The 15,979-nt window shown below is 39.5% G+C and overlaps 1 protein-coding gene across 2 annotated transcripts in view; it reads left to right on the forward strand.

The window, feature by feature from the left end:
- Nucleotides 1-1,250: 1,250 nt before the first annotated feature.
- The window catches only part of iqgap2 (IQ motif containing GTPase activating protein 2), a 34,890-nt gene continuing 20,161 nt past the window's right edge, over nucleotides 1,251-15,979 (forward strand). For both annotated transcript variants that reach the window (XM_069178168.1, XM_069178169.1), the window contains exons 1-8: nucleotides 1,251-1,533; nucleotides 3,996-4,095; nucleotides 9,590-9,746; nucleotides 10,153-10,230; nucleotides 12,087-12,163; nucleotides 14,274-14,341; nucleotides 15,231-15,344; nucleotides 15,479-15,657. In XM_069178168.1, the coding sequence (XP_069034269.1) occupies nucleotides 1,488-1,533; nucleotides 3,996-4,095; nucleotides 9,590-9,746; nucleotides 10,153-10,230; nucleotides 12,087-12,163; nucleotides 14,274-14,341; nucleotides 15,231-15,344; nucleotides 15,479-15,657 (819 nt within the window). In that variant the 5' untranslated portion in view covers nucleotides 1,251-1,487. The remainder of the gene's footprint in view (nucleotides 1,534-3,995; nucleotides 4,096-9,589; nucleotides 9,747-10,152; nucleotides 10,231-12,086; nucleotides 12,164-14,273; nucleotides 14,342-15,230; nucleotides 15,345-15,478; nucleotides 15,658-15,979) is intronic.

The raw sequence follows: 15,979 nt of genomic DNA on the forward strand, positions 1-15,979 counted from the left end.
CTCGTCCATCATCATGAGTGCGGCATGTGCTGCTGTCAGTTGTTGATTGTGATCCACTAGGTTTTGATCTTTTTGATGGCCTCATAAAAGAATCCCATACTCGTTTTTTTTTTTTTTGCATTGTCATTTTCTTCCACTATTGCGTTTGTTTGTGTCTACGTCACATGAGACCTTTGACCTGTCTGTTTGACCTTATACGTCACTACCAGCCGGGAGGAAAGTTTGGAACTATTATAGACCTATAAAAAGTATAACAACATTATATTGCACATTATATGAAATTCAATCCCAATCATATATTTCCATTGAGAAGGGTGATATTTCAAGTGATGAGCAGTGTGTGCTTTATGGCGATTTGAGCACGTTGTATATAATATATATAGATATATACTGTAATGTATATACTGCATATACTGTGCATTTTATATATACTATGCATTTTATATTTTATATTTAATATTTTTACTGCTATTTTATTGCTTTCTATTATTCTATTATTATCTATTGCTTTCCTGTATGCTGCTGTAGCGAAAAAATGTCCCCCTCGGGGATTAATAAAGTAACTACTTAACCTAATGTACAGTTGACCAATCAGATCGCTGGGTCGGAACTACTTGTTGTATAATGAACTTTTTACCACTAATTGTAATTAAAATATCATTAGAATATTAATATAATCAACAAAAATGAAAATAAAACTCTTAAAATGTTTTACTATTTTATAGTTGTGAACGTGCAGGTCCTCCATCCTCTGCCAGTTGGCCCCGCCCGCCCCTGTTTCCAACGGCCGAGTTCAGGTTCAGATCGGAATATCACGATTTGGTAAAGCTGTTGATAACTGATCGGCTCTTGTGTCAAATCTTCGAAATGTAAACTAACATCAAATGGCAAATACTTAAGACAAGCACAAGTACCTAAAAGCGTACTCAAGTACAGTACTAGGGTAAAGAATTAGGCTACTTTCCGCCCCCCCTCCCGCGGAGTTCACTGCTTGCAGTGGTGTAACGGTTTGCCTACTCGCCATTTTTCCCAGCGGCATTGAATGCAGCATTATATCCACCTTTTTTTTTTTTTTTTGACCAACAGGTGGTGCAAAGGTGCTAAATGTCCATCTCCCGTCCCGTCAATCATTTCACTTCAAGAGCCGTGTGGCGGGGGCGAAGATCCGCCAACCAACCAGGAGCACTTTGTACAGGAGGAGATACGAAAAAGCAGCGCACACCATGGGGGCTGTCTGCTGCAGATCACAGTCAGCACTTTCATGAAACTTCTGGAGACTTTTTATGTCCCATTTTCGGCATAATATCCCCCTCCTTCTCCTCTCCCTCCTCCTCCTCCACCATCAGTTAGCTACATCACTTATTTTTTTTTTTTATTCATATTATATCCTGAGAGGCGCGGCGTGTTGTGTTGCCCGATAGCTGCTTGTCGGCTGAAGTTATTTCCAGTTCTTGACGACTTCACAGAAGCGGAGGAAACGAGGCAGGATGTACCATGAAGAAACTGCAGCGTTACAAAAGCCACGTTATGGAAGTAAGTCACACGTTTTCTAACGGGGTTTTTCAAGCTAACTCCTTGCGTGGTTATCAGGGAGGGGGGGGCAAAAAGTTGGCCACACGCTAACATAAAGGTGCCATCACAGGGGGAGGGGGGGGGGTGTTTAATGAGCTACAGGTGGTTTACCTGCACCTGTCTCCACTGATCTCTTTAGTGGCCAGGCCCTGATAATGTGGTGAATTAAGGATGACGTGTGGGCATATGGGGGGGAATGAGAGTGAGCTAACTCGGTAAAATACGTTTTTAAGTGAAGGGGACATCCCAGTTGTTAAAAATCGAAACTCAATATTTTCTGTTGTTGTCCCCCCCCCCCCCCAGGTGGCCCCAAATGCACCGCAGTCATTTTTATGCGATTTTTTTTTTTTTTTTTATGGTGGCAGGCAGCATGTCACATGTCTACACACATAAAGGTATTTTCTCATAGGTCAACCATTAACTTTGGATTTCTGCAGCTATTGACCAACTCCACGAGAACGTCAAGAATGTCATTTATAACCGTGAGGCTTTCCTGTAAGATATCTTGTCACAGACCAGCATCTGGGGGGGTAAAGAGTAGTTTGTTGCAGAGACTGTAGTTTAAGGTACCAGCGAGCTGACTTTAATTTGTTGTCATTGTGTAGAACAGACCAAAGTTACCCCTGCATGCATTTTTTTTTTTTTTTTTTTTTACCTTGCATGTGCTGTAATGGGACCAAAGTGAAGTCATCCTCTGGTATTAATTTCAGTAAATGTCATATTAACTGTAGTTTGTGGATTTGCTTGTGAAACGGACAAACGTAAAAAGGAAAATCTGTCTTGATTTGTGGTTCCCTCGCAGCCCCCCCCCCCCCCCCAAATGCTTATAACCCCAGCTGCTGCTAAACAAAAGCACACGTCATTATCAGAGAGATTATAACCCAGGTCTGGTGATCCTGTGACACACACACACACACACACACACACACACACACACACACACACACACACAAAGGCAACAAACCCGTCCTGATCGTTAAATATAACATTCAGTGCAAGAGTGCAGACAGGAAGTGTGTGTGTTTGTGAGTCAGTGGAGGCACTAGTGTGTAATGGCTGCTCTGGGGCTGCTGTGCCTGTGAGACACATGTTCATACACATTTTCAGCCATGTCATCTGCACAGCTGGGCCACTGATCTATGGTTGGACGGCCGGATACTGTGCTCATGAGGATATAAAACATTTCACCCGTGCTGGGACAATTGTGTGTGTCTGTATGCGTTTGGCCTCAAATGTGAGTGTTATTTTATGTCAAGCCTCTAGTGAGGCTTAGTAAATGGATGTATCTACAGGTGGCTGATGAATGGACAGAATTTAACAGAGTGCACTTTAGAGGTTTAGAAGATTCAGGGTGGTCTGATTTAAGATAGTTTGAAAATAGTTTACTTTTACATCTCACAGATAAAAAACTGTTTTAGACTCCATATTGCAGCTGCAAATGAAATGAATACAATAAAGGCCTAAAATGACACGGGCTTAAAAGGCTGTAAAATAAATTACAGCAGCTTTGATGAACTGAAACATTATAAAAGGTGGAATTGGCTTCATTCATGGACTGGAAGCAATGCCAGACAGCAATCTCAGAAGCTCCAGTCATTTTTTTGCCCTCTCTCTGCACATTTAGATTACATTGTTTAAGCTAATCAGTCAACAGGTTTAACTCATTTCATTTGGCCTCACTAGACACATTAACATTCATGTCCCCTGAAGGAAAACAAACATGGACTCTCTTGTGTGTTTTCATTCTTATGTGTATCAAGTTTATAATTTTGGGGGTTTTTACTTTGCATTCTAATAAAGAAGTGATAAACACTAAAAGCTGTTCTAGTCCATGTGAAACCTCAGCCACCAGCCTGTTATCCAGTGGGAGAGAGCTCTGTAACCCTGAGTTTGAGATTGTCCCTTCACTCAGCCAGAAATAAGAGATTTGCTTGGATTAGGGGGGGGGAAGGAGATCTCATTAAGCTGCAGGTAAATGTCAACTCTCAGCAGAAGTCACTTGTTGATTGGGCACACCACTAAGGCCATTTTGACGGGACCATTTCCTCTCTCCTACAGATACCGAATGCAAATTGTTGTAAAAATATCCTCTTCCGTTTCATGTGTTAAGAGATTAATGTTGTTGCATTGTAACATTTGAAATAACCTATTGCCTAAAGAAGTTGTATCATCTATAAATTAAGATCCTATATGAAACATGCATGAAGTGCTCTATAATGGAATCGGGCTACAGAAATGTAAGCATCCTAAAAGCACATTTCACGATTAACTTTTATAGACTTTCTCTTGTTGTACTTGATTAAGCAGCTCTTCCTTAACTTTAATAATGTGGGATTAAGACGAATAAGAAAGCACAACCCCGACGGAGTATGTTTAAAAATGAAAAACAGTGACATGCTTTTGAATTTGTCTGCTTTTTCCAGCCATCCAGGATGATGAGAGGCTGTCGGCGGAGGAGATGGATGAGAGGAGGCGACAGAATATTGCCTACGAGTACCTCTGTCACCTGGAGGAGGCCAAACGGTAAGATGGGATGGAAAGAAGGATAAAACCTTGAAGTAAAGAGGAGCTTAATGGAACAGGCTGATAAAGTACAACCACTTTTCTTTACATTGGTCGCTCTGTCACCACTCGTAGACTGTAGGCATTATGTTGGGTGTGTTCTTGCGGCAATCGTTAGGTTTGTTTAATTTGTTATGTGGAACAGTTTTGTGTGTTTAATGAATATTGTTGCAGGGAGTGGTTGAGAATAAAGTGATGGCGAGAAACTAAAGGCTATATGATACACAAGGGAACAAAGCAGCATCTGTTTAAACAGTGTTTGTTGTAGTGTGAAGCTGTAATCACAGAATAAGGCAGAATCAGCATGCACACGAGATGATGACACAAAGCTGTAAGCATTCATGAGAGCGCGTGCAATTAAGTCGGAGGGAGGTGCTGACATAGTGGAAAGAGTGGATCTATCCACCACAGACTCTTTGATAGCTGAGATAAGCATTCAAAAAAAAAAAAAAATCTCTGATTGACACGAGACTATTTTTAGGTTAGACAGCATACATGTAATGAAGAGTTTCGGCGAATAGCCAGAGCAAAACTAAAACTAAACCACTTCCTGTCTTCTCCACGAGGGCGTTCATCTCAACAGGAAGTGTGATCACACCTCTTTTATCTGGTTTTGTGACAGCCTTATCCAATCGCACAGATCATTTCCCGAGATTAATGCTTCAATCCACTGCAGTGCACTGTAGCCTTTTGGTGATTCAACAACCAGGCTGCTGCTTTGAACACTCTTTGTATGGATGTGTGCAGTCTCCTTTATATTAGCATTTCTCCCAGATTATTGTTTGACAACTGGACTTGCACTTTGACTCAGTAAAGACTGTGACCTAGCCTACATTATCTGCTTATGTCACAGGATAGTTAGGTTTTACAAGGGCAGGTAGGCTAAACTGAGCACAGATTCAGGTATCCATAATAATCAGGCCACGCCTTGATTATGACACCTGTGATTTTGATGCCAGTGGAAGGCTATGTGAACTGCACAGACTGTTCAGAGAAATTGTTCTTTAGTTACACACAACGGTAAACCTCAAAATGACCACGTTTCATTCTCTCACTTTCACTCTCCCGCTTCCTGTTATTTCATCCCAAAGCTACAGATATTCTGTCACTCCTCTCAGTGGAACCTCTATTCGGTGAAACGTGTCAAATTAGATTAGGATTAAGACAGGTCTCTAATAAAGCTGTAAACCACGGAGAGCATGGGATTACGTTCTGGTCTCTGGAGTCAGGACTCGGCAGAAACAAGTACACCTCGGTTATGATCTTTAAGGACACGGTTTCATTATGCACTTTTTTAACTTTGGTTAAAAAAAGGAAATTGCTAATTCAACCCATAACTCCAGAATATGAATGTATTTAAATAGTTTCTAGCCTTTCATGTGGAAAACAAAATATTGAATTAACCAGCAGACCAACTGCAACATAAATTAAATGTTCTGTATCAAAATGACCTCATTAAAATAGTTTTTTTGCTTTTGTAATTGTTGGCCTAACAATATTATTAATTAAACGATGAAGTTTAAATAGAAAGTGAGATTTTTTTTTTTTGTATTCTAGATGGTATGAGGATTGTCTTTCGTTGTTTAGCTCATAAATAAAATGCATGCAGTTTTCAGCAGGGAACGTGTTTAAATATCAGTGGCTGTGTTTGGCAACGCCGGGCTCATTGGCTGTAGATGCTTTGATTTATAATAGTAGGAAAAACACAGGTGTTACCAATAACAATAATGATGGCCCTGTTCCATTCAAAGGTCCCAGTATGTCATGACGGTGACCCAGCATGCTCAACATCAGGACCCAGAAACCGAAGAAGCTACAATTCATCATTATTATATTTAAACGCGTCTTTCCTACATGTGACATGTCTAATTGGACACACATTTTAATTTCAGTTCCCAGTCCAGTTTACCTTTGGATCCCTTGTTTCATTGACCGCCATCTATGCCATCTGTAAAAAATGGAACACTCATTCAATGCTTTGCAGTGAAGTGGCACTAACACAACAAAACAAAACCAAAAATAGCCAGCAGGTTAAAAATAAAATGTCCTCACTGTCAACTTGTGGTCTAGATAGAAGCATCTTTAAAAAAATAAATACAGTTTGTTTTCTTGTAGTGCTTGATGACAATGTAATTGTGCATGCAAAAAAAATTTTTTGCTGACCTGATTTGCTGCTATTATATGATGAACTTGCATGTTTAATTTGTTCAAATCAGTAATTATTAAGTTCACCAGGGAGGATATGTTTTCAGTGTGGTTTGTTTATCTCTTTAGCTTGATTACGGAAAAACTGCCCACCCGATTTTCATAAACCTAGAGGGAAATTGTAGCGTGTACCAAGAAAGAACCCATTACATTTTGGAGTGAATCTAAATCACAGGTCCGATCCACGAATCATTTTTTTTCACTTTCAGTAACATTGCAAGATCGGCATACATCTTAATGTCCAGTATATAGTAGTAAAGTTCAATAGTGACAAAACAAACAACTTTAGAAATGCGACAACTCTGTATCACAATCCACGTGCACAGGCACCAGTAATCCTCTTAGATTCACATGCACTTTCTCAAACATAATACAGCAAGCAGTTGTTATGGAGCACTTGGGGACGAGGGTTTCATAGAGGAGAACCAGAACTGGTACAACAGTGGACATGTGAGACTTCAGCTAGGAATGAGCATGTTGATATCATTCTAATAATTTGGGAAATATATCCAGACATATATATAGTACAGTATAGTGGATGAAGTTTCAGATTTGCATATCAAAGATTGGCCTCCGTGAAGGTATGTGGTCCTCACTCTCTCGTAATAATCTGTGCAATTCCAGTTTTACAGTAGATATCTTATTGTTCAATCCCCTAGATCTTCAACTTCTATCAACTGACAGCAGTTGACAGTTGATAGACACACCCTCCTCTGAATCTCACACACACACACACACACACACACACACACACACACACACACACACAGATTACAAACAAGGGTTTATGCAAAAATACCATCTCATGACCAGCATGACTAAAGGATGTGACGCAAGCTTCCAAAAGACACTCTGTGTACACAAACTAGTATAGCTGAAAGCAAAGGAGGGTAGTTTACTAATAATGTGTTGAGGAGGGATAGACTTATGCTCTGGAGTCCAGAAAGCTGTATTTTGTTCAGCACAGTTGGTAACAGTTTGGACAATGACAGGAAGGCCTTCTTTGGAGGTTTGTAAACAGGAGTACTCGCCTGTCCTGCTTCAGGAGACTAGTTCTCCCTTCATTGTTTTAAGTACAGGAAGTAAAGTTTCACTGGAGAACTATGGAATCCATGCAGGATGTTGTCTGACTATGTTTTCATGCACCAAACAAATGTGTTTGTTCTTTGTAAACTTGACTATCATCTCCGCTGGTCTCCATTAATATGCATCTTCTATTAAAGATATAAAGATTCAGTAATTTGTTTGGGTCCTGATCTACATCACTGCTTTGCCTGAGCTGACCTCGGGCACAAAGCTTTGCTGTGTTGGTTTGTCTGTGTAAGTTTCATAGTCTGTTAGCACCAGTTGGCTTTTATTGACAGTCAATGTTGTGCGGTTGCCAAAGGTTAACTTGTATTGATTCAACAATCATATGTTTGATACCAAGCCAAAACAATTCCTGCATACCATCAGTGAAGATCACCGGTATTAAGAAAGAAGGATGTGCCTGGTGACAATAATCATACAGATATGGGCTGAGAAAATCACTCTCACTGATATTGATCGCTGACCATTACTTGTGTAGGGAGAAATGGTATATTACAAAATATTCTCCTGGAAGAGGTCACTTACTTTACATGCTAATATTAAAACTCTTAAATACTTCTACTGAGCAAAAACAGCAGCTGTCTTTGCTCTCCATTTTTTTTTTAAACACTCTTCTTGCATAATTCACAGCATTGCTTGATATCATTGATTATGTGAATGCTTTATTGCCTCAAGGTGCATAACCTACACACTCCAGTGGGTTTGTGTTGAGAGTGTATGGTGTGTTATGGATGTCCTTAATGTGCTGACGCATATTTTGCCAGATTGGGTAGTTTGTGCACCCACACGGCCTTAATTAACCTAAACAAGGTGTCTTTTACTTCATGTGGGAGGGAGTGCTCTCTTGCTATCGCTAAGGCTGACAGGAGGCAAGCGTTGCTGGAATGAAACCTATAAATGAAACATAAGCAAGTTAGATGACTGAAAGGCATACTGTCTTTTTGGCAAATGATAAATTCAGTTGTAGGTTGTTGAGCTACAAGGGAACAACTTGTACATAAATTCTGTTTTTAGTTTCTAACAAGCAGGGGAGAGGTGTATCTGTAGCAGTAAATATGGTGTCACTTGTAGGCTGTAAGATAATGTGTAACAGACTTTCAGACCATGATCATTCACTGTGCTCACAAATCATTCACTGGTTCTTTGGCATGGGTTTTTCCAAATTTCTCTGGGAATAGTCTGGCAGAGACTTCGGCCCTGAAGTCACTGTTAAACCTTTTGAAAGGGAAATTACGTCAGTTTAAAAAGAGGTCAACATAATTTAACATAAAGTGAATATTCTCTCCTCACTTTCTAGTTTTTATCTTTTTCAAATACCACTGTGGTCAAGCTGAAATGATAAAAGACTTTTTGGGTTTTATGATTGCACATTAGCTAACTTGATCACCGATTGATCACCTCTCATTGCCTATTTGACAAGTAAGCTCAAAGCACAGAGTGCCAATGTGTCCGCAGCCCCCTTCCTAAAGCATGCTGGGCTCAGTGTGGGTGCAACACGCTGCAGCAACGCTCGGTTCCCTCACACCTACAGACAAAAACCTTCCGTTTAACACAATGTTATGTTAACCCAAACTTTTGTTTAATAGTCATTTTGTTGACCATCACATAAATGTATCTTAATTATTACATTTATCATTACACTGATCATATAGTTTCTATGGATTTCATTATGATATATAGTATATTTATATGTTCTTGTTTCACTGTCTTTAATTTTTGCTTTGATCAGAAAGGGCAGCAGGTGTAGGAAAAACCAATATTGACATGTTGGCAACATGCAGGCATTCAGCCACCGAATATCTCTGCCTTGCACCTTGTAGATATCAGATTGCAGGGTAGACAGGCTGGGAACCATAACAATGTTGTCGAGAGGTTAATAAACTGAGCACTAATTGAATGTTGTATGACTTAAATGAGTTCAGCTCCTATTGCATATTCCTAAGGCTGTTCTCATCCTTAGATGAATCTCTGCTGGTTAAACAACAGTTTGAGATAATGTTATCCACTTCTCTGTTTTATTCCACTAACGTAGTTGCTTAGAATTTGTAATAAATCCCTCAAAAGTGGGTTTCTCGTTATGTTGTTTGGTCGATCAATAACATAGGATAGATATGCTCATAAACATCCTCTGCTTCATCTGATATTTGTGTATTTTTTTTAGATGGATGGAGGCCTGCTTAGAGGAGGACTTGCCCCCTACCACAGAACTTGAGGAGGGACTCAGGAATGGTGTATACCTTGGCAAACTTGCCAATTTTTTTGCCCCGAAAATGGTGTCTGAGAAAAGGATCTATGACAGAGATCAGGCCCGATATAAGGTAAATCTTCTCTTCTTCCACTGACCTTCCATAGGTAAGGTCATAGTTGTACTATATTTGGATTTTCCAGATTGCATCATAGCAGACAGGAAGACTGTTCACAGATCTTTCAGGCACTTCCTGAAAAACATGGCAGGCGAGTGTTCGGGGATCAATGTAACATGCGGCTGCTACAGTAAACTACGATGTCTGAGTAAGATGTTTAGTTTGACTTAAAGCATGATATTGTTTCTCTTTAAACAGTCCTTTTCAAACTAGTCCACGAGGTTTTTATCTGTCAGACCAGCTCACCTGTTGCATGTGATTTAAGATCTATAATGCTGCACTATTTGTGAACATTGCGTCTTTGTGATTCCTCATGAATATGTGGCTACATTTCTGTCTCTGCTCCTACGTTCATCTTCAGAGCAAAGGGCTGCACTTCAGACACACTGACAACACGGTGCAGTGGCTCAGAGCCATGGAGTCAGTGGGCCTCCCCAAGGTAAGGGCCACGGACACCTGCTCCCTGTTTAACAAGCATGCCGATGAACATAGACATTATACAGACCCATTTTAGTTCAGTTTTCACAAGCATCACAGCTTCAGATACTCAGCTTTTTCGTACAACCCCACGCGGACACTGTGTTAAATGTAAATAAAAACAAAATGCAATAATTTGCAAATCTTATGAACCCATATTTAATTTCAAATGGACCAAAGATAACATCAAATGTTGAAATCGAAAAGTTGTATTGTTTTATGTAAAATGGGCTTATTTTGAATTTGATGGCAGCAACACGTCTCAAAAAAGTTGGGACAGGGGCAACTAATGACTGGAAAAGTTGAGTAAAGATTAAAAAAAACACCTGACTGAACATCTCACAACTAATAAGGTTAGTTGGCAACAGATCAGTAACATTTTTTGTATAAAAAGAGCATTTCACAGAGGCCGAGTCTCTCAGCAGTGAAGATGCTGAGAGGTTCATCACTGAAGAAAGACTGTGTGGGAAAATAGTGCAACAATCTAAGAATGATGTTTCTCAACGTAAAATTGCAAAGAATCTGTGGACAAACGGGAACAATCTGAAGTCCAAGGACAGTGCTGATGAAAGAGGGCCATGATTTCTAATTAATGTGATAGTTTACTCATTAACAGACATTCATGTAATATCAGGTTCCAAACTACATGATTCCAGAAAACTTGTTTTTATGAAGAAAGACTTATTAGAAGTTGAGATTTATTGAGTTGTTTCTTTGCTCAGATTTATTTGGGATATTTTTTTTTTTTTCCCTTGCACTGTAAAGCTTTATATAGTAAGTTGTTTCACGACGTCTCAACATCCCATTTGGGCTGGAAATTTATATATGTGTGCGTGTGATGCAAAAGAAAAACAATCCAGCCAGGGAGATCCTATTTAAGTGATGCACTGCACTATAACACATGGACCTGGGAGACCCTGGCTTTTTAATGTTTACATTGGCTTAAAGTTTATACATATTCATAGTAAAAGGTACAATTTGTAGCGACATTGTAGCGCATACACACATTTCATATATGAAACTGTAATGAGGGTGTGTCAGTTCTGACAGAACAGTATTAACCTCATTACATCATTTATGAGATGACACAAAGGACTTCACTGAGGCGTATCCTGGAAATGAACATGAGCTAAAGTTGATACCCTCTTTGGGATCACTCTCTGTAGGAATTTAATTGGCAGGTTTTTATGCATAGCCTTTTTTGTTCATTCTGATAATGTAACCTTACCTGTAGCTTTTTCTATCCCACAACGCCATGTTTTTCAACAAAGCTGTGATGTTAAGTGCCTCATTTAGGTGTCATATGATTGACATAATTTTAGAGATACGTAAGATTGGACCAAACGACATGTGATATATTTATTAGTAAAGGTTATTCAAAGTTGTAAACGTTAGGGAAATATCTGTAAAATGCCTGTTGGGAGCAAAAAACAACAACTTGGAAAACCAAATACTGTGAGCAGTCATAAACGAGCAGCAGCGCAACAGTAAAATATAATGACGTCACTAAAATAGCCCTCCAGTAAAAAATACTTTTTATGAACACTGAGTGTTTTAGAGATTATGTTAAAGATTGGTGTTGAAAATTATTAGGTTGAGAAAGGTAATATTTATTTCACTGTTGTTGCCAGAATTTTATTTTATTGTACAGGTGTTTCTATTAGTATGTTCCACACTCACAACCAAACATCTACAGGTTAAAATGTCCAAAAAATGTGCTGTTATGAATAGTGTGGTGCTCTTAAGTTACAGCAGAAAAAAAGAGTGTCAAGATGCTGATAAAAGAAGAGTAATACTTGCTGTGATTTCTGCTTTCAGATATTCTATCCTGAAACAACAGATGTGTACGATCGCAAAAACATGCCCAAGGTGGTTTACTGCATACACGCATTGAGGTAAGACTGACAGGATCCCAAAAACACTGTGAATTTTCACTTTACTATTTTTCACTTCTGACAGCAAAATTGCTCGTTCATTTCTATTATCTTCTGTTCGTGCAGTGGCGGGGCACCCTGTGAGTTTTTCCTGAAGGTGCCACACCTGAACACTGAATGTGATTTTACTTTCAGGATAGAAATATAAACCAGTGGAATAAATTGGTTTTGTTAGATGACCTAAAGGCCAAGTGCTGGTGTCTCGTAGTAAGAATAAAACTGAGTCATTTTGGGCAGATCAGATTCAGCAGGAATGTTGTTACTGACGTTTGCTCACCATCTAATTCAGATTCCTTTCACCCAATGGTGATGGCAGACAATGACAAACACATAGGTTTGACTTGGACATGTAGTAATTATTTTGTCATCCACACAGAATTTGAGGCCAGCTCGTTTGTGCAATGACAGATGTATAAAACTGCTTACACTGTGTGTGTGTGTGTGTGTGTGTGTGTGTGTGTGTGTGTGTGTGTGTGTGTGTGTGTGTGTGTGTGTGTGTGTGTGTAGGTAAGCCTCTAATTTGTATGACAAAAGCAGAAATAGTACTTGGTAAATGATATGAAACAGAAACTGGAAAACATTTTCTATATAAAGTGAGTGAGAGTACTTCTTGTCAAACGTAGAGTTTTTATGTTTTGTGCATTTAGTTACAAGCAATATTCTGCAAGTTGACATACTGTAAGGACTTGAACTGCCCATTTTGAAAAAAACCTTTGTTTATGGGCTGATTATGAACTAAATTAACAGTTTTTCAAACAGTCATGCTGAAGTTTGTTTGAAAACTTGCTTGAGTGCTTATGACCACTCTAAGCACACTGCTTCTGCAAACTTCAGTCGAATTAATTTTGTTGTTACAGAGCTCAATTTGTTACCAACAGTTTTAGCATGAAGAAAAAAACCTTGCAGTTTCAAGTTTGTGACAACATTTTCAATAAAACATGCTGGTCTTACTGTCACATGGGCGACTCGAGCATTACTTTTGGCTCTTGCTTACTCCATTGAGACGACTTTGAATGAACTGGAGGGTGAATGTTATCTGTCTCACTAGTCTCGTAAGCCAAAGTTAGACTTAGGGAGTGGTTATGTGAGCCGTCTGGATTGTTTTCTCTGTTGTAGTGTTTTGGGCAGGTCCTTAGAGAATTGCTTTCCTTCCCTCCTTGTGCACACACGTGCTCTTCCTTCCTGCGATTCCAGCTCAAGTCCCACAAGGTCCCAGTGAATATTTCGCTTCACTGGGTACAAACACATGGAGGCAAAGCAGTAGATGCTTCTGCACATTCGAGGTGGTTGAAAAGTGTAAAGAAACGCGCTGTAACTGGGAAAGATTGTAGCTTAAAAGTACACTTTGAAACTACTCTTCAAGATGTGAGGTTTAACTTGTTGTCCAAAAGTAAAGATGACACACTGAAAATAAGTAGGTGGGGTAATCCACAATCTGGAGAGAGACAGTTGCTCCAAGCATGTCAGTTGATAGTCTATAACCTCCGGCTTGTACTCAGCCTCCTTCATTAGCCTCAGTCAGCTGTGTTTGTATCGCAGACTGAATCAGCTGCCTGCATGTTAAAACATTAGCCTTTGTATAAGCAGATTTTAAATGGTTGTTTGAAGCCCCTGTGTCCCAAGGACAGAGTGCATCTTGTGTTTACACATGCTGTGACCAAAGGGCAGAACAACCAGCACCTACTACAACTCCTCTGGTCAGAACTTTGCTGCTGTCAGACCGGCCTTATATATCTATAATTCATTACCACTTATCGGGTACCTGCGGGAGGATGAAAGTTTTATGAAGTTTCCAGCCACCTGCTTGTTGAATTCATTGCAAGGTGGTGGACTGAGACAACCGGCTGCTGTCAGGTTGTAATCTGAGCCAATACTACCCCCCTGTGGTGAAAGTCTGACACCACGAAGGGGGTAGGAATCAGAAGCGACCACAATCTTGAAAGGAAGAATAAATGTGTGGAGTTTCATTCTCATGATATCAGACTGTTGATCTGCTGTAGGTTTCATACTTCTCACTACTTCCTTCTTTTTTGTGTGTATAAATCTTAACACCCTGTGTGGTTTATTTCAGTTTATACTTGTACAAACTGGGAATTGCACCACAGATCCAGGACCTACTGGGGAAAGTGGCCTTTACAGGTAATAACCATGTAAATCAGCTTTTCTTGAAACCAAAGTGTGACACAAAAGGCATATCAAATTTAAACAACAGAAGAAACAGTGAAGTTATTATTAAATGATATCAAAGTGAAGGATCCTCTGGGCATTTTTAAATACTAATTACGTTTTTCTGAGTAAGGCCCGAGGCTTTCAACAGTGTTTCCATCATTCTAGAAAAGGTTTTGATTTTGTCCCCGTTTGAATTGACTTTAATTAAAACGTTGTTAAAAATGTGTTCCTACTTTTTTTTAAAATTTACAGTATCTTATGTTTCTTCTTAAGAGCTTGAGCACATATTTATGAAACGTGTATGTTTCTCCAAACTGATGGCAACCACCACATAATTTTAGACAGAGAAGCAAAAGCATTAACTAAACTACTACGTAAACAAACTGTTTGTTTGGAAAAAGTCCATCAATCACTCAAAATATTTAATTCCAGTCAAGACTCAACAGTGTACTCACCATCAATCCTAAAAAAAAAATTAATACTCCCAGCCCGTCCAGGCATAATGTATATTTAACAGTAAAGAAAAACAATGTGCGAAATTTGAAATGAAGTACAGAAAAAGTTAATGCATGAAAAATATTTCACACCATTTCATCAGTTATTTGTCATACGCACGGTTTCCTACATGCATCTGCATATTATTCTCAGCAACTTGGAGGCTCTTTCTTTCCTATGTCTAAAAAAATGAACAACAGATTTTACACGTGTTTTGAGAATCATGATTTTTATTTGATTGTAACAAAACCACAAAGAAAAGCTGTAAAATAAATAGTATTTTCTGTACTATATTTTACTGTGCTGTACTCTATATCACCACTTTTCCCTGTTATTAATGTACTGCATAATATCGATCCTCCAGAGGAAGAGATCAGCAACATGAGGAGTGAACTCGACAAGTATGGCATTCAGATGCCTGCTTTCAGTAAAATTGGAGGTATCCTGGCCAATGAGCTCTCAGTGGATGAAGCTGCCTGTGAGTCCTGTGACCTTTCTAACTTGATTTCTGCTGATGTTTTTGACACAAACTTTCAAGATGGAGAGTTAGTATCGGATGCAGTCAAGTGGTTTTGTGTTGTTTCCTAATGTTTGCACACAATCTTATTTTAGTGCACGCTGCTGTGATTGCCATCAATGAAGCCGTTGACAGGGGTCAGGCATCTGTGACGATGGGAGCCCTGAACAATCCTAACGCGATGTTGAGGAACATACATGGAGCTCTGGCCCAAGACTACCAGGACACACTGAGCCATGCCAAGGCTCGTAAGCAGGACCAGTCGTCGGGGAGGGTAAGAAGCCGAACAAACTCTTCAGGGACCCCTTGGGGCTGTTGCTTTGTTAGCAGCTGAACAAGAAGTTGTAAGGTTTTAAACTGCAGCTGCAAGCTTCAGTGCATCTGATTGCTGTGTCAAAAAAGAAGCATAGGTTCAGCTGAACTGCAGTAAAACTGCTGAACGTTGACGTCATGGGACGCACTGAGAGTGGGATTGTTATCATTTCATCTGTGTTGTTACTGATGTCTGCAATATTTCCACTGTTGTTTAAAACCAGATCATCGATCTTGACAGTAAACTGAGGACATGACACTATTTTTCTTTTAAACTTAACAGT

This window comes from Embiotoca jacksoni, unplaced genomic scaffold (genome assembly GCF_022577435.1).
Source record: "Embiotoca jacksoni isolate LCO1_2020_lvr unplaced genomic scaffold, fEmbJac1.0.p SCAF_8, whole genome shotgun sequence".
Classification (NCBI taxonomy): domain Eukaryota; kingdom Metazoa; phylum Chordata; class Actinopteri; family Embiotocidae; genus Embiotoca; species Embiotoca jacksoni.